At 40.6% G+C, this 24288-nt stretch overlaps 4 protein-coding genes across 6 annotated transcripts; 1 reads left to right on the forward strand and 3 right to left on the reverse strand.

Annotated features, from left to right (window-relative positions):
- Positions 1–74: 74 nt before the first annotated feature.
- On the reverse strand, positions 75–4603 carry mthfd2 (methylenetetrahydrofolate dehydrogenase (NADP+ dependent) 2, methenyltetrahydrofolate cyclohydrolase). The gene is given in 8 exon segments (XM_057361237.1): positions 75–1000; positions 1213–1338; positions 1570–1662; positions 1769–1876; positions 2006–2158; positions 2523–2645; positions 3069–3253; positions 4396–4603. Coding segments are annotated over 8 exon segments (1017 nt in total). The 5' UTR covers positions 4476–4603; the 3' UTR covers positions 75–851.
- Positions 4604–5014: 411 nt separating this feature from the next.
- Positions 5015–8182, forward strand: mob1a (MOB kinase activator 1A). Of its 2 annotated transcripts, XM_057351672.1 has the most exons (6): positions 5015–5189; positions 5928–6094; positions 6170–6263; positions 6476–6609; positions 6699–6862; positions 7443–8180. In XM_057351672.1, exons 1-6 carry the CDS (start codon positions 5176–5178, stop codon positions 7518–7520), a joined length of 651 nt encoding a protein of 216 aa, XP_057207655.1. In that variant the 5' UTR covers positions 5015–5175; the 3' UTR covers positions 7521–8180. The 2 variants fall into 2 exon arrangements, with proteins under 2 accessions (XP_057207655.1, XP_057207646.1); XM_057351663.1 differs by having other exon boundaries at positions 5928–6263; positions 7443–8182.
- Positions 8183–9707: 1525 nt separating this feature from the next.
- On the reverse strand, positions 9708–19406 carry ythdc1 (YTH N6-methyladenosine RNA binding protein C1). Of its 2 annotated transcripts, none has more exons than XM_057351523.1 (16): positions 19191–19406; positions 18517–18618; positions 18107–18405; positions 17648–18017; positions 15859–15924; positions 15653–15756; positions 15450–15558; positions 15099–15216; positions 14830–14914; positions 14475–14644; positions 12536–12615; positions 12181–12217; positions 12071–12110; positions 11105–11170; positions 10869–11027; positions 9708–10553 (listed from the first exon to the last, which is right to left on the reverse strand). In XM_057351523.1, the coding sequence occupies exons 1-16, from the start codon at positions 19216–19218 to the stop codon at positions 10332–10334; spliced, it is 2055 nt and encodes a 684-aa protein (XP_057207506.1). In that variant the 5' UTR covers positions 19219–19406; the 3' UTR covers positions 9708–10331. The 2 variants fall into 2 exon arrangements, with proteins under 2 accessions (XP_057207506.1, XP_057207515.1); XM_057351532.1 differs by having other exon boundaries at positions 10896–11027; positions 19191–19405.
- Positions 19407–19961: 555 nt separating this feature from the next.
- On the reverse strand, positions 19962–23840 carry LOC130565050 (UDP-glucuronosyltransferase 2A1-like). Its single transcript, XM_057351586.1, has 6 exons — positions 23126–23840; positions 22422–22570; positions 21629–21760; positions 20802–20889; positions 20498–20717; positions 19962–20262 (listed from the first exon to the last, which is right to left on the reverse strand). Exons 1-6 carry the CDS (start codon positions 23838–23840, stop codon positions 19962–19964), a joined length of 1605 nt encoding a protein of 534 aa, XP_057207569.1.
- Positions 23841–24288: the final 448 nt, after the last annotated feature.

Below are 24288 nucleotides of genomic sequence, written 5' to 3' on the forward strand. Positions count from 1 at the left end.
CATGACCTTTGCTCTATCAACGGAGTGAGAGAAACACCATATAGAAGTATCATAATAAAAAGTAAACCTTTAAATCAGATTAAATATATTACTTTAAATTTATTGTTTTCAAGGCAGCAAGTGTGCAAAGGAAAATTATGATTTTCATACAACATAACAAATCATTGAATATTGCTTATGTAGCTCTAAATACAAACACACACAATTATTTAGCACCAACCCAGTCAACTCCTCTTATCTTTCAAAACACTGCATGTTTCTAACCGCTCCCACAACCCCAAAGGTCAGATAAAGGGGCAATAAATAAAACACGAGGTAATGTGTTGTTTTTGCCACAAACCCCTTTAATTAAGGGGTCTTTATGGGCTGAGGGTGGTAACAGTAACTTTTTGAACAACATAATTGATAAATAAAGATAATACATTAAAAAAAGAGTCTTGACAAAGGTTATTTAAGCAGTTATCTGCTGTGATGACTCAAAGCTATTCACCTGTACTGGCCATGTGGCTTACCTCATATTTTACCCTTGTTTAACAATCAATGCCACAAAGACAAACGTGTTTGTCTGACTGCACGACAAAAACACGTGTAACATAAATAAAACGCCAAACCCGAACGTAGTGTCAAACAAAACAAAGCAAAAAAACGAAACGAAAAAGCATGCCGTGTAAAAATGCATGTCTAATGCTTTGCAAAGCAAAAACTAAATATACGGTAAATGTTATCAAAGTAATGATGAATATATTTAAAAGTCTGAGACACATGAATGGAGAAAGCACATTCATGTTGTCGAATCGTGGCAAACTGTTCATTTTGTAAAAGTGTTAATGGAGTGGAGTTTAAAGAGGACATCAGGAGAACACTGCCATTCGAATCTGCTGAGAGGGCATTAAAATGGTGTTTTTTGCTGCTTTGATGGTATTTTTCATCAGCATGGCTACAGTCATGGGTCCAACACCGCCTGGAACTGGAGTAATGTAACTAGCCTTCTTTTTTACACCTGCGGAGACGAATGTTATATGTTGTCATGGTGTGCGTCTTAACATGTATATGTGACAACTCCTTATATCCTAAACTAGAGTGTGTACATCAAATGAGACAACTGTAATATAATTAACAAATGAGATGAATAATAAACATTTATTCAAATAAATGAATAAATAAATGATTCTATTAAGCAAAAATGCCAGGTGGGTATTTCCGGTTCCTTACCCTCAAAGTCCACATCACCAACAAGTTTATCTTTGCCCGTCAAGGGGTCGAATATTCTGGTGATACCAACATCTATGACAGCTGCACCCTCTTTGATCATATCAGCAGTGATGAGGTTAGGAATACCTGCAGCGATACAGACAAATAAATCATATCCAGGTCTCCGTCCTTCTTCTTTTCTTAACCTTACGATGCTTGAAATAGTTCTGTAGACATAAATTGCATCCCACGCATATGTCATGAAACTACCGTGTTGTAGCCAAAACTTACCAAATCGCCATGACAGTATAACAGATGTGCATATTAAAGACAGCTTGAATCACAAACAGAAACGTGCAATGCGAAATAAATGTGTACCTGCAGCAGCGACGATGATGTCAGCGATCTTTGTGTGTTGCCGCAGCTGTTCTTTGGGTGTGTAACGGTGAGAGATGGTTACAGTAGCGTCGCCTGAAACAAGAGATGAACTGATCTACGTGCATGCGGATCGTTACCCAAGACACATTTCTTGAGAGCAAAAACATTGACTTGCTTTGTTGCTTTTAGTCAAACTCACCTCCTGGTCTTTCATGTTGTCCATCTGTGTGAAGCAGCATTGCGATGGGCATTCCCACATTCTTAGAACGACCGGCCACCACCACGTTCTTGCCTAGTGTCGGAATGCCTGGAGGAAAAGACGGATTCAGTGAGCCTGACAAGCACAGACACGCCGCAACTAAATCTATTCACAGATTAACTGGAGGAATAGCTATACATTTCATTTTAAATGCATAATAAATCGTGTATTTTTTACCTGTACGTCTGATGATTTCCCACACCCCCCACGGGGTGGCGGGCAACACAGTCTACTGGTCCAGACACATGCGACCAACATTGACCACATGGAAACCATCAACGTCTTTTCTTGGACATACGGCGTTACACACGCGACGCTCATTGATGTGATCTTTGTGTGAGAGACGACGATGTAAAACACGCATAAAACCGTCAGTCATGTGTTTCACATTATCGAAAGCATCTTTACACTAGTGATTGCTTAAAGGGACAGTTCCTCCCAAAACGACATTTCATCATTTATTCACTCTCATGTCAAGTCAAACCTGTGTGACTTTCTTTCTTTTGCAGAACACAAAACAAAAAGATATTTGGAAGAATGTTGCCTTGTATTCTGTTGATGGATGAACACAAAAGCACTGAGACATTTCTGACAGGATTTTTATTTCAGGGTGAACTATCCCTTTAAGAAATATGTCAATCTTTGTACAACGTGTTTAATGAATGTAACGTGATGAAGTCAAGTAAACGCGCACCAGGAAGGGGCAGCTGTACCAGAAGACCATCTACGCTGTGGTCTGAGTTGAGTTTGTTGATCAGTTCGATCAGTTCCTCCTCACTGATACTAGAAGGTTTCAAGATGGTCTCGCTGCTAATACCTACAGAGCAAGAGACAAAGTCATACAACAGACAAATTAACATTTGATCTAGATATGTGTATTTATAGGGAAGTATGAACACCAGTAAGGGCGTCTGGAGATGTGATTAGTGTCATGTACACGCTACACACTTAAAATAGATCTACTCATACAGCCAAACTCCCCCCTCAACTGTGTCAACGTCTTACAAGCTACACAACACTGAAGCACATTTGATTTAAAGGAAGTCATGTGTGCAGTTTAAGAATCTCCAAAAAATGAAGGTCCTTAAACTCTAAACTGACCAAAAATATCACATCACTTATTTTAGCTTCATCAATGCAGTCACCCTTTTCCTAGATGACACACTAATTCCTCCACATTTCATAAATCATGACACCATGAATCGGTGACACAGGTGAGAATGCATTTGTGCGTTCTTACCGACATCAGCCGCGGCTCGTGTCTTGTTGAGAACATAAGAGTGACTGGCTGGATGGTCACCCACTAACACAACACTCAGGTAAGGCCGTCGGTTTCCAGCAGTGACCCACGCGTCCACATCCGAACGGACTTCATTACGGATCTGACGCGCCAGCTTCCGGCCCGAGATCACCACTGCATCCGGTCTGCAAAATAAGAGGTACGGCGGGTTCACGCTGATCACATGAATGAAGTATTGTTGAAAACGGATATCAACACGCATACAACCCCTATAGATGCCTTGCTACAAGACTGCTGTTGTGATATATGCAGTCTTTTGTTTTCCTATTTACAAAGCCAGGAATATGTACAAAAATGTACAAAAATCGCACACACAGTGAACAGACAAATGCTCTGCAAAAATTCCTAAATACTGTTTGTTTGGGTATTGAATTCAATTTTCAACAGCGTTTCTCAGAAATCACTTACTTCCTCTATAATGATAAATCTATGTGCTTTTTGAAACATCAAAACAGTGGAGTTCATCCAATGGAATTATACAGACAATGAGTATATTGGTATATTATTTAAAATAATTCTGTTTGTATTCAGCTAAATAAATGTAATACCCATACATCTGGGATAGCACGAAAGCGAGTAAATAAAGAGAATTTTCTTTTTAGTTTGTTTTGTTCCTTTAACGAAGAAGCTGTGACCTCGATGCGCAGATCCATCGGCTCATGACGTCAGAATATCGCGATTGCAGCCTGCTCCGTACGGCCCCGAGTCGCTCTCGCGGTACTTTGAGATCAAGTGTCTGCGCAGCGTTGCATGATGTCGAGAGTTCCTCCGCAATCTTAATCGGCTAATTCAAATACACGTGATCGAGCCGGCAGTTTAACATTATTGTCTGAATTTAAACGATCACGTACACTAAACACAGATTGAGACAGTGACATGACAAGCAGGGGTGTTTCTGAAGCCTGACGCAAGCCGCGTGCAAGCGGTCTGTGCGATTACATCAGCCACGGAAGCGCGTACCATTCAATCGAGGCTCAAAGCGGCTTTCTTTCGTTACATAATAAGTAAAATAGTGATTAACAATTAAGGTTCAGGCGCTTTAACGTGCTGGTTATGGGGGGTTAATGAAGACACGCGGGGTTTACACCGTTACAACTGGGGTGTCACTGGTCAGCTTACAGACTTGTCCCGTAACACATGACAACCGGTTTAACAACAGCAGAGCGACATACTGCATGTTATACAGCGCTTTAAAAAACGAACCCTTTTTATATGTATTCCGTTAACCTGCATATAAGAAAAGACCGTAAACGTACACTTCACTTACCTTGAAACCGACACGTGAATACTGCACGACTGATGGTGAGAATCCCGACAGAGTTTCCGCAGCGCTCGGAAAGCAGCCATTAATGTGTAATATAAATAAAACAAATGCTTGAAAACTAAAATGACAAATGAATACAACTGCAAATAGAGCCGATAGATGTGAACACCAACATCTGGTGGGAGTTTTAACCCCAGTGACCCCTCGAGGGGTTTACGTCACTACATGGGAGGGTCTACATAGTCTCCTTTATAAATTATCCTTACCCTTATTAATTTTTTGCTTAAATCTATTATTACTGCAGTTTTATCCTGTGTATATTCTTTTAATTTCTTGTGTGAGTTGACAGGCATAACTAAAGCGTTTTAAAATACTTAACGGCGCTGACCGGACAACGCGCCTGCGCAGTTACTTCAAGTGACAGCGCAGGGGAACCTTCAATCCACAATAACTCCAGTTTTACTAATAACTAAGTAATTACAATGTAATAACCAAACAATTCTAATAATATGGATGGTAACGAGTCTGCACCAAATCAAGCATTGATTTTACCCGCTTGTATTATTTTGGCTACCGTACAGCGCGGCTACGGCAGCCAATCACAGACGCTTCCTGAGAAAGCGAGTCCGGATAAACTCCGCCCATAATTTATTCTTCAGGCTGCAAAATCTCTAACTTGAAATAACTCTTTACATTTCATGTTTATGGCATTTGAAAGTTAACTGTATCTCGGATTAGTCATTACTATCGCCTTCTAGCTGTCTTTGGAGAACAGACCCGGACATGAGTTTCTTATTGTGAGTATTTTAGTCGGCTAACTTTTTTTGCACGCAGTTTCGCGTCACAATCGTTTTTCGCGACGTGTCACTACCAAACAGTACATTTCTGACAACGGTATTAATATCAATGTAAGTTCACCAAGAAAAAGTTAAAGCAACGAACATTTATTCGCTCTGAAAACGTTACGTTCATCTAGCAGCAGCACTTCCGGTTGACATGTTCCTGTGTTGAGTAACGTTACATGTAAACATATCTCATATAAGATATCTCATATTCAATGCACTTTATTTACTTTATTAAGGACCTTTAAAGTTTGTTGTGAACGTTTGTTCGTAATTACTTCACAAAGTAATATGACGCATCAAGCATTTTATCAAATGGCCATGTGAGGGTTAAACTGTATTTTTAATTTAAAGTTTTAAAACAATATTCTTTTTTCTGTTGAATCTTGTAAAATTGCTGCTGATGTCATGGTGGTTTTCGTTATGTTGCTTGCTCAATTTTACATTCATGGGTCCACATTCAAAAGCAAAAAGAGCAAAACCTTATGCAAAACTCTTGATCTGTTTTCAAATGTTCTTATACTTTAGTAACCTGTAATCTGGAATTTGTTTTGCGTTCTTTGTTTAATATTGTCAAAATATGGGTTGTATTTTATTTAGGCATTTAAAAAAAAAAGAAACTTGAATAACTTTATGTCAGAGTTTTTTGCAGACCTAAAGGATGCGGTAAAATATATTGACTTTGTCTTTTAGTGGAAGTCGTTCATCAAAGACATTCAAGCCAAAGAAAAACATCCCAGAGGGCTCTCATCAATATGAGCTGCTCAAGCACGCCGAGGCCACGTTAGGAAGCGGAAACCTCCGGGCTGCAGTGATGTTACCGGATGGAGAAGACCTCAACGAATGGATCGCTGTCAACAGTGAGTTTGTGTGGATGGAATACGTCATACATCAGAGGAATAAACTGCTAATTCTCATCTGTTTATTTTTTTTAGCTGTGGACTTTTTCAACCAGATCAACATGCTGTATGGCACCATCACTGAATTCTGCACAGAAGTCAGCTGCGCTGTGATGTCTGCGGGGCCCAGGTGAACAAACCGCTTCATGCGCACTAACCGTGTTTGATCATGGACTTGAGCAGTTGTTGACCACAAGATTGTTTTAAACTATGAATGAAATGTCTTTTGTTTAGGTTTTGTTCCATAACAGCCTGCATTTAGTTTGCATTTTATACTACACGTATTTAAATATAAAGGAGATATGTCGTCTGAAAATCATACTCTTGCCTTTACGTCCATAGATATGAATATCACTGGGCAGATGGCACCAACATCAAGAAACCCATCAAGTGTTCTGCCCCCAAGTACATTGACTACCTGATGACCTGGGTTCAAGATCAGCTGGATGATGAAACCCTGTTTCCATCCAAGATTGGTTTGTTTGACTTCGAGTGACCTTATCACGCACATCCAGCCATCTGAAGAACTTGTGCTGTTTAAATAATACTTCATCTCTCTTTCCAGGTGTTCCTTTTCCAAAGAACTTCATGTCAGTGGCGAAGACCATCCTGAAGCGTCTGTTCAGAGTCTACGCTCATATTTACCACCAGCATTTTGACTCGGTCATGCAGCTTCAGGAGGAAGCCCACCTCAACACCTCCTTCAAGCATTTCATCTTCTTTGTGCAGGTAAGCCCATGAACATGCGCAGGTAAAACGGCGTTTCACACCTCGTCCTAACCAAACGCAGCCGCGGCAGCGCTGCACAACGAGTAACGGCCGTTTTCTATTTCTGCGACGTCGCGGCTGACAGCTCCGCCCACACAACGGTCTCATTCGATGCAAGTTCTGCGCCTCATGAATATTAATCGCCAAACATGGATGAGGTCAGGCTATATACGTTTGATTACATACGTTTAGATTCTAAAATGATAGCATAGCGTCTGGTGAGGCATCACTGAAGTCATGAGAACAGGACGCATCTCTCTTTGTGCACTCTTCAGCTGCAGCGTGCGAGGCTGCGTGGACAGAGAAAAACTGTTCTGATTGGCTGTGTCTCGTGATTGATTGTCGCGTCCCACCCCTTTTTTGCGTTCGGTATGGACAAACAAATTGCTTATCGCAGGAATCTCATCGCGTCGCGTTTGGTTAGGATGCGGTGTCAGACCTTGACACGTGAAATAACATGAAGAGTCAAGCAGCATTGATCATTTTTAGCACCGCACTGTTTTGATTTCTTTCATCTGTGACTTTTGATGACCCTCTGTAGGAGTTCAATCTCATTGATCGCAGAGAGCTGGCACCTCTTCAGGACCTTATTGAGAAACTGGGAAGCAAGGACAGATAGACCCTGACACCATCACCATATCAGTCGCACTTTCTGCAGTCCGAGCACTCCTGAAGACCACTTCTTTCTTTTTGTCTGTTTTTTGAACTCTGCATTGCTGTTTGTGCAAAACACTGATTGTCTTTGCAACATCCAAGCCGTGCTTCATTGAAGTGTCGTCCTGAAAACTTGTTTGTGTAAAAAGATTTTTTTCACCCATTTTTCAGTATTACACTGTGAGCTGTGATTTGTTTTAGCTATTTTAATGGACTGGGAAATGAAATCAGTATCAGAATTTTTTATAGAAGTATACAAAATTTTTTTAGTCAAATCTGACATGTATTCCTGTTTTTAAATGTGTTTAAAGGGTAAGATCTATTTGGGACTATTTTTGTAAGATTGCATTCCATTTTATTTTATATTGTTTTTTAGTTGTTTTATTCTAATCTTAATAGTAATTTTTCATTGTTGTTACTGTTTCTGTGTGATTGTAATTTTCAAGACCTGTATTAGGATTTCAAAGAAAAAATGAGTAGCTTAGAACTTAAATGTTTGTTTACATTTCTTCATTTAGCAGACACTTTTATCTTAAGTGATTTACAAATGCTGGAGCATTTAACATTTTGCCTTAAGAGCCAACAATAAAAAATATATATAATGGTAAATTGCGTATTTATTTTTTGACATTTAGTAACTAATTTAGCCTGTATTTAACCTGAACATGATCACAATTATTACCTTTCTTATATCTTGTCTGTAATGCTTGTTTGTAAAAACTACTTAAATGTCCTAATTTAACGAAGGCCTATACTTAACCTAATCCCTGTCCAGAAAAGCACAATTTTGTACCTACATTAATTCTGTATAAATGTGTGATATAACTTATTTGAGCTGTTAAGTTGTTTACATGTGTTAAGTGGAAGTACCTCTGTGTATGCAGATATTTCATTGGAACCAGTTTGTTTTAATGAACTTTTTTCTGTAAATGTTTCCCATCTGTGTTCAAATGTTACTCCACTCGCCCCATCGGCTGCAGCCAGCCCTTATTGGCTGAACCGGAAGTTGCGATCGTTTTTACTTCCGTATTCTGACACATTTCCGAGTGAAAAGAAATTTAAAAGGAGAACATTGGTGGGTGTGGCTTGCGTTTTTCACTGCGAATTGATTGGATGTGTAAAAACTGTTGTATTGATTTTGAAAGGAAACTGGCAGCAGGCTGACTGTTGTTGCTACAAGGGATACAGCTACGGCCGGAAGTGGTGCAAAATCTGGCCATATAATTACAATAAATTACATTAGATAACGCCTATACCTACCCAAACACTAAACCTAACCTTACAATAAAAAAAAATTGTAATGAACTGTTTTCAGGTGTTGAATTGCGCATGCCCAGTAGAGGTAGCTGTATCCCTTCTAGTCAAAACCCAAGCTGCGTCCCAATTCGCCTACTTATACTATGCACTAAAAGTATGTACTGTTTTTGTTATGGAAAGTATATACATTATAGTGTGTAGCAAAAGAATATGCACACACTGGGACATACTAACAGGAAACGGAAGTGGCCGTTGTTCCCTAGACAACATTGTGGCAATTAACTGTCACACACACATCAAAATACAGCTCTTCTTTCCATTTAAGTATTTATTCATTCATTGTTTCATATGTAATGTTAACTCTGTACTTATATTTATTAATTTAGTGACGCATTAGTTATTTAAGTTTATTAACGCAGTGGAGCGTCACTTAACTCCGCCTACTCGCGGTGAGTTGTGGGTAATATTAGCCATTAGAGTGTGCATCATTCTGCACTTCGAATTTCTACCGGTAGTAGACCATCCGGGAATCTTTGGAATACTCTTTTCAACATACTACAATTTGGGACATACTAATTCTATTTTCGAATACTATTTAGAACGGATAGTATGCAAATTGGAACGCAGCACCAGACTCACAGTTGAGGGGGAGGAGTTAACGGATGCTCCGGCCAAGCCGTCTAGTTTACGTCATTTCAGATGTTAACTGAAGACTATGAGGGTACATGCATTTTTAAAAGAAAATCAATCACATTGATAAGCGATTTACTATAAACGCTGCAATATGTCATGAAAAGAATTGTCATTTTTAATTTCACTGGGACTTTTAAGCTACAGGACGTCTTGAAAAAATTTCTAATTTTTACACATTTTCACACTTTATCATACTTTCTGGTCGATTTAAAAAATGCAAAGTTTTTATTTGTGATTTAATGCTTCATTCCGATAAACACAAAACAGCAGCGATTCACTTCGATTTGTTCGTACAAAACAACTTCTCCAAACACAAATGTCTCGAGTCCTTTTACAAACCTTTATAACATTTAGGATTCTTCCATTTGACATAAGGAACAGCTCATTTCCCAATCCAAACACCAGGAAACGAGTCTAAAGCAACACATTAGATACAACAGTCATATTTAGCAGTGCCACCGAATATGACTTCATTTAAATGTACAACGCAATACACAAAGACAAGCGCAGAGCTAGCAAACACGGTCACAGACGCTTAAAAATTGTGATAACCAGACAGTACAGGAACATCCCTCACAATCCAAAATGAAAAATCCAACGTTTAACTCAAGAACCGATTATTTAAAAAAAGCAATAAAAGATGTGAGGGTAAAAGTTTTTTGGTTTCACAGTTCAGCTTGATGCACTGCTTACATGATACAATGGCAGTTTGAGAAAACAGAGTAAAAAGCACAGATTTAATTCCGCTTTCTGACGAACAGCTCATTGTAAAAAAACGAACATTATCTACAAAACAAATGGGGGAAAAACAGATTTAGAAGCATTATTATCTCCGGTAACGGCCTCTCTCCTTCTCTCTCTCGCGATCTCGAATCCGCTCTCTCTCACGGTCTCGCTCTCTGCCGCGCTCCCTCTCTCTGTCCCGCCGGGCGTCACGTGGGCGGTCTCGCTCTCTCTGACGGTCTCGTTCGCGCGGTCTGCTCCTGCGTCCGCTCACCACCGCCTGCGTGCGTCTCAGGAAGTCGTCCACGCGCATGTCATAGTCATGCTGCCAGAAAAGTGAGAAAGAAAGAGTGAGCAACGCCGTACGGATGTATCTAATTAACCTGCCAGCTCGGTCCCAGACCCTGAGCTTCCTTGCCGTCTACTGCCTATATAGTCAGCATCAGGAGTGCACATATTTATACTAAAATACATATGCGTGCGCACCCAGAAAGTTGAATATGGCCCATCCGTAATGTGTTCTGATGGTGTTCGAGCATCGCAGACACAAATCGAACATCTAAACTGCCCCCATGTAGGCAGCTCACTAGGTTTCACAGCTAACGGCACATTCCTCAGCTGAGCTGTGGCTAAACATTACCAGACTGGAAGCAAAAGAGCGAACAACCCTTTTCTCTCTGAAGCGGGCGTCATGGGGCACGGGGTGATGTCCGGAGTACGGCGGGTGGGCCTGTGGTGGCGGAGGATGATGCTGGTAGTACGGGTGCTGAGGCGGGTGCTCCATTCCGGGGTACGGCGCCTTCACGAACGAAACGTTCATGTTAAAACAAATCACGACAGCCGTGCATCAGTCTGTCACTGCTCCTTATTACTCACCATTCCCTGCCACGGTGGTGGAGGACCCATGGTGTGGTGGAATTCTCTCATGTAGTCATTATAAGACTGGAAATTAAAATGTGTGTGTTAATCATTTTGAACGAAGGGTGATTTATGACCACTAACTCAAATATAATCTTTAATGGACACTTCTGGTCTTACTGTACACCAGTGGCGTAGACAGAATTTTATTTTTGGACGGGCCTGGGCAAAAGTGAGCGGGCACCTTGACTGTCTTGGCTGTTTATTTTTAATAAACTGCGGCACATAACATGCGCAGCACAACAACAACATCTACCACGTGTCAGTCCCAAACACGATTTTAACAAGTATTGCATTTATATTATACTCACTGCATTAATATTAATCTTATTTTTATTGATTTACCTAAACACCTTAATTAAAATGTTCGGAAAAACGAAAATGCCACTTAATAAATTAAGCACATTTATTTAATAATCAACACCAAAATAAAATATTTTACCAAAACTTTAAATCGCACATAAGACTGTTCAATATAAAGTTTTTAATAATTACTCATTGAAAAACGAAAATAGCGCTTATTTAATAAATTAGTTCTCTCCCAGGGAAATACGAGTTTTAAAAAAAAAAATTGTTAATAGAAATTTGTTTCCACATCGGGCTAGCTAACACATAACGTTAGGCTAACTGCATGCAAAGTGCGTGAAAACAAACTCGCACTCACGAAATGGCCAAGTCAATCAAATTCATTAATGACATTTGATTATTTTAAGATTTGAGATGACACAGTCATGTTTGTAATTATGTTGAATGCAATAACATAATAAATAAAATATTTTTGTAATAACTGGGTGGGCCTATTCATAAAGTGGGCGGGCCTGTGACCGTCAGGCTCGTCCGCTGGCTACGCCCCTGCTGTACACCATTCGAGAAATCTATTTGAAAAATGTGCAAAATAGGAAGAACAGGAATAAAAAGACTCACTCCATTAAGGAACACGTCTCTTCTGACACCAGTGAAACGCCTGTGTGAAGATACAGAGGTTTATTATGCGTCAATTCACCAATGAAAGAGAAGGAAAGCCGAGATTTTACCTGTCCACGTGTGCGTTGCGAGGGTCCTGCATGAACCCTAGAATGACAGCAAAAAAAGAGAAAACCTCAAAGACAGCAAAGACCTTCTGAACACCTGTATGACTTTCTTTCTTCTCCAGAATACAAAAGAAGATATTTTGTAGAACGATCAGAACCAAACGACATCGAACCCCACAAAGCATTTCTCAAAATATCTTCTTTTGCCTTCAACTGGACAGAGTCATATACAGGGTTACAACCACATGAGGATGAATAAGCGATGACAGATGTCATTTTCTGGTGAACTTTGACTTCAACACGCTGAAATGTAAAAAGAGAGAAAACGTGGCGATCGTCTCGTGCTGCAGATATTGACCTGGTCTCTGTGGGAATTCTGGAGGATAATCCATCCTGGGCCGCTTCCGGTTGTGCATGTCATATTCCTCTGGACGACGCCTACGTGAATCAGGTACATTCATGTGAAACACGGCACAGATTGAAAAACACACACAAATGAATCAGCTCCATCCTTCACGTCAATCTGTGTGTATGTGGGCTCACGTGTTTGATGTGAATGTTGCAGGAATTTACTTTTTCACATGTGGATGTGACCTTTACATGATGTACATGATTATTATTCTGCTAACAGGAACGTTACAGGTGCATGTTAAGCTCTCTCGACAGCATCGGTGGCATAATGTTCATTACCAATAACGCTGCAAGCAAATGAAGTACATGAGTATAAAAAGGTAATGTTTCAAAAAACAGTCTCAAACATTTTAGGGTGTTAACATTAGAATAAACAGACAGAAAAAAATGTGCAAGAACACACACATCAAGAACACAAACCCAGAAGATCATACTCAAAAATACTGATTGACAAAAACAGAGCACGAAAATACAACCTCCACATTTCTGCGCCATTACTTGTGTAACCATTGATTTGAAGAATTATTTCTACGGTATTGAACATAATGCCACAAACGCCGTCAACAGAGCACAACTTGTTAAACCTGTAAAATTCCTTCCACGTCAAACCCGTGATTTTGTGGTTCTGTCAACGGTCACCCCACGTGTGACACATGCCGAAGGACGCTTGTGATAATGTTTGAGATTACTCATTGTGAATTCAGCACTCAATAATGAAATGTTAAAGAAACCCAACAAAACAAACAAACAAACAAATCTGGTTGAAGGTGCAACATACCGCATTCTGGTCGTTTTGCGACTCTTAACGTTGGCAAATACTTATCGAGTAAAAGTTCATCATAAAACAGTCCATCTTATGCTTTAACACATTTTAAACGGGAGGGCCCGGTAAGTCGGAAGAAGGGGGAGCGATAAGTCCATTTCAAATCAAACCCAAAAGACCAAGAGAAGATCCAGACATTTGGAAATAAGCTTCTCTTGGGCCACTCAGTCCGTGGAAGGCTCAGAGAAACGCAGAAGAAGGGAGGGGTGGAGGTGTCCAGAGGAGGAAAACCAAACCGCCTACCTACCGCCAGGTGCAACATCCCATCGAAGGGGGGCTGTTTTTTTTTAAACAAAGGGGATGGGGCAGGGGGAATGACATGCGTGATGTTGAGTCCATCAGTGAGGGACAGACAATGTAAAGCATTATTTTTTTCTGGAGAGAGCAGGGATGCTTTATGTCCATGTTTGGGCCCTGCTTGAGAGGTAAAGTGAAGACCACCCTCATTTTGGGACGGAAGAGAGTTCATGTATAGCAGGACTCTATAGGAACAGTCCCTGGTGAGATCGGAGTCCATCGGCACTACCCCTCTCTCTCCCTCACTTTCTCTCTCTACCAGCACACTTTATCTATCTACATTGACCAGCACACACTGGGAAAGGAAACCCAGAACAGAAGTCCCAAAATACGCTCCTCTTGAAAGCTTTTTTTGGGGGGGGGTTTGCTTTAACAACGACTGCTTTCTGCCCCTCAAACCGACGCGTCATCTTCTGCTTAACATTAAAGGCTCCTTTTAAAAGGGTCCCATATTTGACTGGCTCTATTCCCCACGGACTCCTGCAAGAAAAGGCTTTGGGAAGAAATGTAAACAGTCTCATCTACAAACAGAAACCAACCTCAGTGCTACAGCTACACCGCAGCGCTCTGAGGCTCACACTTACACACCACCATCAACATAACGTGAACAGAACGGGAGATGGACGCTCCAACCGGTCCGGTTTCAGGCTCTTCTCTGAGCGATGATGAAGACGAAGCGGGAACAAAAAAACACCCCGCCTTGCGCCCTTCTCGTCAGGTGACGGGGACGCAAGCGTGCACTATCAGTCCAAAGAATATTTCTAACCTTCCCGGGTCTCGAGGGGCGGGCTCTCTGTGGGGGGGTCGGCCCCGAGACCGAGGCTCGGAGTGCATCCTCCTCTTGTGGCGCATTCTGTGAATGACCTGATTCAAATCGATGCTCTCGTCGGGGGGGAAGAGCATGCACAGCTGTGTCCCGCAGTCCAGTTCGATCTCCTGGAGCCCGCCGATTACATCCGTCAGATGAGACGCCATACAGGGCGGTTGAACAAAGACAAAATTAATATGATTTAACAATGAAACTCGTTGGAAAAAGAAACAAGCTTTGTTCTGGTGTTGACACCATTTCATATCAATACGGCCACATTTAAACATATCGACAAATAAAAGATACAGCTAACCTGTCCGTCACGTCCGATCTTCACAGGCTTGTGCTCGTTCCACGGGTTGGTAAGGTGGGCCGTTTTGGTAAAAGGTAATTCACGCCTTTGGACAGAAAGAAAAACATGATGTGGAGACATTTTCTTGTGATTTTGAAGTTTATTGCATGTGGGTAAAACGTAATTTTTGTTTGTTTTGAGGTTTGGTTTGTATGTTTGTAACATTTACATCGTGATGTTCTTGTTTGATATCACAACGAAGAAGTACAAATATTGTCATGGGTTAATACCTGCAAATCCAGTCGATTTTGAAGACTCCTCCGAGCATCTTGGCGTTCATGCCTGCGGGCAGCACCCAGTGGATGGGAGATCCTCCGTGATGAGACTCAGAAGAGAGACGAGCAAAACCTGATAAACCAACCCCCAAAAGATTCAATCTGTCAATTCTCCAGCATTTGAAAAGAAGATTTCATACATCTCCAACAACGAACATTTTTTTCAAGCTGAAAGCCCTCTGCATGTCACAGAGAGTATTACAAAGAAGTCAGGTTAATAAAACCAAACCGTGCATCACCGCGGTGTTTCAAGACTACCAAGTCATTTATATTTCATGAATTCTGTTGTTTTTTTGCAAGAAGCACCTTGAAATTTCCCGCTCTCCCTGACAGAGAAGATCAGTAAGACGCTTCGGGCCGAGCGAAAAGCCGCGTTGAGTTTCTTCTCATTGACAGGCAGAGTGGACCACACACCCTGAGGAGAGAGAACAGACACTGGTTCAACTGGGTGAAATGTATATGAAACACAGTTTCTTTCAAATAAATAAACTGAGCAGGGAGCGGCGTACCTTTGCTTTAGCTAGAGAAACATTCTCGTGGTTGTTGCTCTTGATAAGGAAAAATCTGGCCTCTCTCAGGACATACTTCAGCTTGCTGGTTTGATCTTTACCGACTGAGGAAAGACGGAAATCAAATTAAAATACAGACACTAGACATTATAAACATGAGTGTCACAAATGCTATCTAACATAGCGAGAGAGTGTGATGCTCTTACGAGTGAGTGAAATGGCCTTCCTCACGGCCCGGACAGAAGACGACAGTTTCTCGTGTTTCTTAGAGCCTAAAAGTCAGAAACACAAACAATTTGATCAAAAACAAAAAAGCACGTGTTGCTGCACGCCGATGCAAGACAAGAGCATCCCTGCGGACCAACATGAGGTTCAGTCATTAAATGTCATGACAAAACACGGTTCCCATCATGATAAAACATGAAAGAAAACACTAGGTCTGGTTGCTCGAAATTCACACTATTTCAGGTTGCCATCAGGTGTGCATGTGCGATGCACCGAAATGAAAATTTATTTAGCCAATTTTTTCACTATTGCATAAACTGAATGGTCAAAATGTGCATTTTATATTTTGTCTTGCTTTTCAGTATAATACAATATAACTTAAAATAAAATTGAGCAAAACAAGTAGGTTAAAACAAAAAATCGAGCCCTTCTTGAATAGCCTATATTTGACCTATAACTGACTGCTGAAGGAAGACCCTGTTGGATTATTATAGGCTACAGTGCAAAATGATTTGAAGAAAAAAAAAAAACATCCATGCAAGCAATTCTGACTGAACCAAACCGTTCTTGGACCCAATTGACTACCATAGTAGGACAAATGACAATGGTAGTCAAAATTGCCTCAGAACTGTTTTTGTTTTGTTCTTTTGTGTTCACCAGAACAAAAAAATTATAAAGTGCTTTTCCTACTACGGTAGTCAATGGGGTCCAAGAACTGTTTGGTTACAAGCATTCGTCCAAATATCTTTCTCTGTGTTCAGAGAAACTCCAAATACGCACTGCAGAAGAAGACCACAACACACATAGTTCTAGGAAATGCCTATGGACATGTTTTTATCACTGTTACTCAAGCCTCATCAGGTATTTTTATGATAATAAAGTATATTTATAATGATCATGTTTGACGGGTGTTGCTTTTTCAAATGCACATTATAAGCGACTCAAACTCGCACTGCTTTTAGATCGAGCAGCATTTCCTACTGATCCCAGAGCCGTGCTTCACGGACAAGCTACGCATCAATAAAATAATCGATGCCTTGCATACTCGCAGCCAGCTTGATTACAGCGGGATTTAGTGGTAACCGCGATTAATCGTGCACATGTCTAAAGGTGAGTAAATGACAGAATTTTCATTTTTGGGTGAACTGTCCCTTTAAAAGCCAGTAGTATTTGCAAAACTGCCCATCTTATTTTAAAGACCTGACTCCTCAAGTCAAGATTTATAGTTCTGTTAAATTTCAAAGGTTGTGTTAAGCACACACAGCCTGAGGTTGTTGTTTTCACAGTTTTGCACCAGCACTTAGTTTCCAGACAGCATCAAGCAGAGATTTCAGAGAGTGTGTTCACATTTTGACAGTTTTGGTTTGATTAAACTGAACTCCGATCTCTAAGTGTGAACGCGGCCATCCCAATCCTGGTGCGCTCCAAACAAGCAGCAAACCCTCAGTTACCACAGAACTTTGCAAAAACAACATCAAGCGTTTAGATCAGTGCTGTCATGACAAAAGTTCTGTCGATTTTTCTGTCTGTCCCCATAGCAGTCATTTTTCTTTTAGATGTGTGAAAATTATTTTCAGTGGTCATAAACATTATGCCACAAATGCTGTCAACACAGATTCATTTATATTAGAATGATGCCAAACAGCTGCGTATGTAGACAGCAGACTAAGAGGCCACTGGGATTGAAACAGAGTTACACGCCGCTTAATAGCTAATAATAATGTGAAAATGGTTACAAGTAAATCATCTGTGATCTTCAGTTGCTCATACCTGAAGCCTCAGAGCCTGAGACGGAATGCACAGACTCGCCATCTGAGAAGGAAACAGACTCAGACTGGGAGTCACTGGCCTCACTGCGGGTGTCATAGTCGTTCTGTTCGGTGGCCTCTCGTGGGTCCTCTTCCTCTTCCTCCAGCTCATACTCCTCTTCTTCCTCCTCTTCCTCCTCCTCCCCTTCCTTCTCTCCTTCCTCCTCCATGACCTCCTCCTCCTCTACTTCAGAGCAGTTTCCCTCAGAGGAGGCGGCGGCGGAGCTGGCAGTCTCCTGATCGGACACGTACTCCTCTGAATGAGCCGCCTCCTCCTCGTCTCTGGAAGAGCGGCTTACTCTGCCCGTGCTGTCCTCACTGGTCTTCCGTATCTTCAGAGAAAAGACACACAAGCGGAAAACCATTATAAACGCTGCACTGAGCGCTAGGCATGAAAATATGAGGTAAAGCGGCTACACACCTCAGTGAGGTCTCGCATCAGCGGTTTGATCCGTCTTTGGGACTCTCTGCTGCGTGACACGCCTTTCTCACCATATCCTTTAGACAGATCGGACTGAGGAGCGCTCCCTCTTCCGCCGTGGCTCTTTCTGTCCTCATACAGGTCATCGGGTGCACGTCTTCCTCTGGGATTGCTGCTCTTTTTGCCGTTTGATCCTGCAGAATGGCCGGCTCTCTTCGCCGTCTGTCTGGTGGTGTGTCCTGAGGATCTGAGCCGCTTTGCGTCCTGACTGTCTCCTCGTTCGTTCTTCCTTTTAGACCCTGAGACGTTTGAGAATCGAAGGGATTCAAATGAGGAAATAGTCTAAGAGAGAGATCTACACCTTTTCCAACAACCACCCGAAAAAATGAGAATTAAAACAATAAATGTACCCTTTTTCGCATTAATATCATGTTCGCTTTCTGGGTTGTAGAGCTCGTCGTCCTGGTCGGGAGCATCCGTCAAAATATCTTCCAGTACATTCAGTTCTCCATCTACAAGTCAAGGAGCACACAATGTGAACATAATTATCGATTTTTTAATAATGAATTTTTAAACTGCTACAACAATACACATGTGACCCAATAAGTAAAACGGAATAAAAAAGTGTTTGGTTTATTATAAAACACCTTCAATGAGAAGAGGATTCAGTTCAGTATTAACATCAGATAATAAAGTAACATCGTTTTTATTATTGTTTACATGACATCCCATTCACATTTCACATGTGACAACAATGACACGTTTCTCTAAAACAACATTAAACACCACCAAACACGCTACGTAACACCAAAAACACGAAACCTGTCACATTACACAACATAAACATCAACTCCACCACGTTCAACCACACAACACACCAAATTCTGAACAATAACTCGAGTTAGCATCATGCTAACGTTAAGCTGTTGTCCGTTATAAAACAGTCTAACTCACATAATGTGAGTTTTCTACGTGAATAACTTTGAACTGAATAATTCATACTATTAATAACTGTTTATTGGTTAAAAATAAAAAGTGATGTGTGTAAATATTTGCGCCCAATAAAGACACTGAGATCGTTTACCTTTCTCATCCCTCCTGTCGACGGACATATTCAGCCCGCTTTGGATTGACCACAACCTTTAGCTATCTTTTTCTCTCACTATAAATGCGTGTGTTTGATAACCGTGTAAGTTCACGGCTGTTTTAAATCAAACTCACACACGCAGTCGTGTGTTTTTGTCGTGTGAGTGCGTGTGTCTGCTGTAAAATGGCGGCTCTTCCTCTCGCGCGACGATTGAGGGGTTGCCAGACACTCACAGAAAAAATCACCGACTGTCGCAATGACAAGTACGGTCATCGACAACAAAGAAAGAAATAGATGCGCTGGCATTGTGGAAATTTAATAAAGAAATTATTTCTGTGTAAAGAATAAAATAACAACACTAAATAAAATTATTTTTAATACCACAATACTGTTTACCATTAAAACATCAGACAATTCCTTTGTGTAGGCTACTATGTTTCGGGACTTAATCCAGTAATGGTGTTCTTTTGGTTCCCATCAGCCAGATGCAATCCCACCAATAAAAGCCAACAACCCCAGACCCACAAACACCATTAAACTACATTAAAACAATATTATTTGTAATAACTATTAAATCCATCAGAATAAATTATTATATTTTGTTATTAGTAGAGCTGTGTTTATCTGGGCTTGGCCTGGGGACCAGACACTTTTACTTTTCTTATCTTTTTATGTGAGACCAACTACTAAAATTAGTGTACAGAACTCTAAAACGTGGATTTTTAAGATCTAATCATTTTGATTGAAGGCAACCACAATATTGTACATTCACTCTTTTTTATTCTTATTTTTTGCTCTGTGATCAGGAACAGTCCTCCTGATACACTTGCGGTAAAGAAAACAGCAGGTTTTGATGAAAATGAACACACTGAGAGTACAAATAGTGAGTAAGAAGGCCATGACATCCAGTAGATGATACTGATACCAGGTCAGTTCGTGTGCCTGAACTCTCAAGTGTTTCGCTCCTTTATTCCTCATCACAAACTCGATCCAGAACACGGCCTGATCCAGAGGCTTCATGGGCTGGTCGTGATGAATTCTGGACAGCTTCATCATGCTCTCCTTGTACCTTATTAAACAAAGCACAACATCTTCAAGAACATTCTTCAGAATGACAAAAATGAATTTAATATTGAATATGGAACGTTTTGTACAATAGCCACATTTGTTCACTATTACATGTGAAGATTTGACTCCGTGACCAAAGGTTTTCAAATATAACACCAATTTACATGTTTTGCTTCGCTTGGGGCTCAAACCCATGAAGTAATCGAACAACAGTTTCTTTCTTTTCTTGAACTTACGTTGTATTATAAATGACAGTGTTGAGAGCGTCCACCAGGTCTTTGGACGTCATGGTGTTGACGTCGAGGACGACAGCAGCTCCTTTGCTTTTCATATGGTTGAGATTATCCGGCTGATCAGCAAACAGTGGTAAACCCACCATAGGAACACCATGATAAACAGCTTCATACAGTCCGTTCGTCCCACCGTGAGAAAAGAAGGCCTTCGTTTTGGGATGTCCTACGAGATGAAACAAATCTTCATGTCTCTGACATCACTGGACATGAATAATGTGACGTGAACACATGACGACACTTTCTTTACCAAGTAAATCATTCTGTGGGATCCAGTCGTAGAGTTTTGTGTTGGGGGACAGAGTTTCTGGTGTTTTCCCACTGTGACGCCACACAACCTGTGCAAATATACACACAAGGAAACTTAGTAACATATGTTCATAGTCATAATGGTCGGTTTAATGAAGTTAAAATGTTTTTTATTTTCTCCATTTCTCTGTCACCCTGTCTTGTTTTGACTTTTAAACATTTTTTTTGTGATGAATTGATTAATGTAATGATGTAGAACACAGTTTTTTAAATTTATTTTCAATTTTTTTTTTTTTCAAAGTTATTATTACTTTGTTTGCATGATATCTGAAATAAACGTATTACTTTCTGGCTGTAATAAGTGTTTTCAGAACAGGGAAGGAGCGGTCAATGCCAAAATAATGTCGCAGTGAACTCACATGAACTTGATTAAAATGTTTACATGACATGGGTCAGTATGAAATGAAAATATTAAGTTTACCATTAAACCGAGTTTTCACTGAACTGTACAGCATCCTCCTTTATCACTAAGAAACAATCACATCCAGCACATTTAAAGTCTTCTGCTTGTTTTTTGTCAATATTAACAAACAGTTTTCTTAATTTAATAAGACCTTTACAGTATGTGAGCTCTGACAGCCCCAGCGTCTGTTTTTCAATGACATCATTTACAATCTGTGGTATAGTTCACTGCCTCATAAATGAATAAATGTCTTGCACTTTGTGCTTTAAACCTATAGCACCTGTGTTTTTGTCTTCAAATCAAAGTTTGTAATGTTGTGATTCCTCTCAGAGCATCTGCTGATGTAGTAAGAGAGAGTTTCAGACCTTTTGTGGGATCTGAGCGAAAGCAGAAGCGATCATGTTTGCTCTGTCCATTGTCAGAGTATCGATCATAGAGCCTAATGAAAACACGACAATGCCATGATCACCTGAACTCTGAACAAACTCCTCCAGATCCTAACAACACACACACACACACACACACACATATACTAAAAAAAAGCTAACTAACACAATAAAACACAATAAAAACATGATAACATAATAAAAACATGATTTATGAGTTATCTCATTTGGGAACCAAACTCTATACACAATTTACATCACAAAACTATTCTGATTCGCCCAAAAATGACAATTCTGTCATCATTTACTCACCCTCATGTAATTTCATAGCTGTATACATTTCTTTTTTTCTGATGAACACAGAGAAAGATATTTGGAAGAATGTTAGCTATTTTCAGTTCTGGGACATCATCCACTACCATAGTAGGGAAAAAATATGTTTTTGTTCTGTTGAACACAAAATGAGATATTTTGAAAAATATAGGAAAACAAAGAGTTCTCGGGCACCTTTGACAACCATTCAATTTTTCCTACCATGGTAGTTAGTTAATAATGTCCCGGAACTGAAAATGACTCACATTCTTCCAAATATCTTTCTCTGTGTTCATCAGAAAAAAAGAAATGTATACAGGTATGAAATTACATGAGGGTGAGTAGCCTAAATGATGACAGAATTTTCATTTTGGGGTGAACTGTCCCTTTAAATCAAATGGAATCAAAGAGTGATGACTGAATGCGATTGAACGATTTCCACCTGTCTGTTGGAGACTACCTTTTCAAGAGGTTTGGCAGGTTTGCAGTGTAATCCTCCAACAAATTTAAAATTAGGCACCAATGGTCGCGGATACTCAAAATCCCAGTAGGTTCTAATCAACCAGATGTCGGCCTTTCCCATCATCTCACACATAGTTGTGGGTTTACCTGTGAAAGACAGAAATAATGTTGCTCAGAATCTCTTCAAACATTTTGAGTAACAATAACAACCCGTTATTTGATCCCATTTAGATACACAACCCACCCAATATGGCACCAACAATCATCTCATACCCACCTAAAGACACTTAAAGGGACAATTCACCCAAAAAAATCAAAGATCCGTCATCATTTTTTACCCTCATGTGGTTCAAAACGTGTCTGTGAGTCTTTCTTAAGTGAAACACAAACAAAGATATTTCGAGAAATGTCTTAGTGGTTTTGTTCATACAATGAAAGTCCTATATCTAATTCCACGGCTCAATGACTTTTGATTATCAACATTATTCAAAATATCTTCTTTGGTTTGACGTGACATAAGGATGAATAAACGATGAAAGATCATTTTTATTTTGTTGCAAACCCTCCCTTTAAATAACATTTCTGACCTTTGTGATTTTATATGCGTGGAGTTGCACAACACACTTACACAGTTTCATGAACGTCACATGACATCACCAGCAACAATTACATTTCAAGGTGAGTAAAAGATGCCTGAATTACCATTTATTTCAGTGTAAAGTGCATCAAAGTTAATCCTAGTGTTGAGTGTGAATATAGCTGTGTGTATGATGTACAGGAGCATGTTTTCTAGTCTCTCCATGAAGTTCATGTTGTCAGTGAGGTGGTCGGTCACCCCGGCCGCAGGAACATATGACGGTGTGGTGGGCAGCTGTCCGCACATCCGCTCGAAACCGTATGCGAAGGTAAAGCGCAGCGACAGCACGTGCGGTATATTGAGCGTCTGCGCCATCAGGTCGGTGCACGGCATCATGGGATCGGATAAAAGCACATCGTAGTGAGATTCCCGGAGCGTGCGTAAGAGATCCGGATTGTGAAACATCCCATAGCAGATGTCAGACGCCACAGCCATGAAGTCGGTCATCACGCGCCAGAACATGAAGACCTTCTCGTATTTGGGTGCTGTGTTGATCATCCAGACATTGATGAAACTGTCCCACATGGCCTTGGCTTGTTCTTTCTCCGTGTTGACTTTAAAGACGTTGAAAGTAAACTTCTCCTTCTTCGTGTGTGGCACAGAGGGTGAGGAAGAACTGGTCAGAACGGTCACGCTGTGGTTCCGGTCCACAAGCGCGTCGATGATGGTGCGCATGTTGTGCCAGTGGCTGAACTCGCCCGGCATCACTAAAACCCTGCCGGCGTGGCCAAAGTCTGTTCCACACAGCAGCAGAAACACAAATAAAGGCCCAGAAATCATGATGAGTGAGTGCGGTGTGACAGGAATCCAGATATACATGCATAGGATTTGGGCGAAGGTCGGGTTATACTGTATTTGGGAGGGTGGGTGCAGTTTGTCCCCTGCAAAAACAAGTTATTTATTTGCCCAACAAGATATACAGATAGATAGCGGAGCTTGTGAACTTGGGTTGCGAAACGTTCAACTTTCTCTCCAGTCGGAACTGCATGTAGCTATAAAAGTATCCAGTGTCAACACATTATTTACTTATTTCATCAACTCGAGACCCTTGTAATAATCACACAGATCATTGTTCTACTCCATCTCTGCTGGAAGGGAATTTACTTTTTACAAACTATAATTGAAAAGTGGTTTCATTGATCTGTAAAATATGAGAAGCCGTGCTTGTTCAAGGGCAGGAATTATTGCAGTAGAATATTATATATTTTAAAGAAAGCTTTTGCGTTGC

Source organism: Triplophysa rosa, linkage group LG2 (assembly GCF_024868665.1).
Source record: "Triplophysa rosa linkage group LG2, Trosa_1v2, whole genome shotgun sequence".
NCBI classification, from domain to species: Eukaryota; Metazoa; Chordata; class Actinopteri; order Cypriniformes; family Nemacheilidae; genus Triplophysa; species Triplophysa rosa.

Coding starts and splice junctions, on each gene's coding strand:
- mob1a (XM_057351663.1), top strand. Junction 6,264..6,475: donor GTGATGTCTGCGGGGCCCAG/GTGAACAAACCG, acceptor TTACGTCCATAG/ATATGAATATCACTGGGCAG. Junction 6,610..6,698: donor CCTGTTTCCATCCAAGATTG/GTTTGTTTGACT, acceptor CTCTCTTTCCAG/GTGTTCCTTTTCCAAAGAAC.
- ythdc1 (XM_057351523.1), bottom strand. CDS start 19,218: ATGTCCGTCGACAGGAGGGATGAGAAAG. Junction 11,028..11,104: donor CACCACCGTGGCAGGGAATG/GTGAGTAATAAG, acceptor TCGTTCGTGAAG/GCGCCGTACCCCGGAATGGA. Junction 10,554..10,868: donor GCTCTTTTGCTTCCAGTCTG/GTAATGTTTAGC, acceptor CTTTTCTGGCAG/CATGACTATGACATGCGCGT.
- LOC130565050 (XM_057351586.1), bottom strand. CDS start 23,840: ATGATTTCTGGGCCTTTATTTGTGTTTCTGCTGCTGTGTGGAACAGAC. Junction 20,890..21,628: donor TCGCTCAGATCCCACAAAAG/GTCTGAAACTCT, acceptor ATATTTGCACAG/GTTGTGTGGCGTCACAGTGG. Junction 20,718..20,801: donor CCCACAGAATGATTTACTTG/GTAAAGAAAGTG, acceptor TTCATCTCGTAG/GACATCCCAAAACGAAGGCC.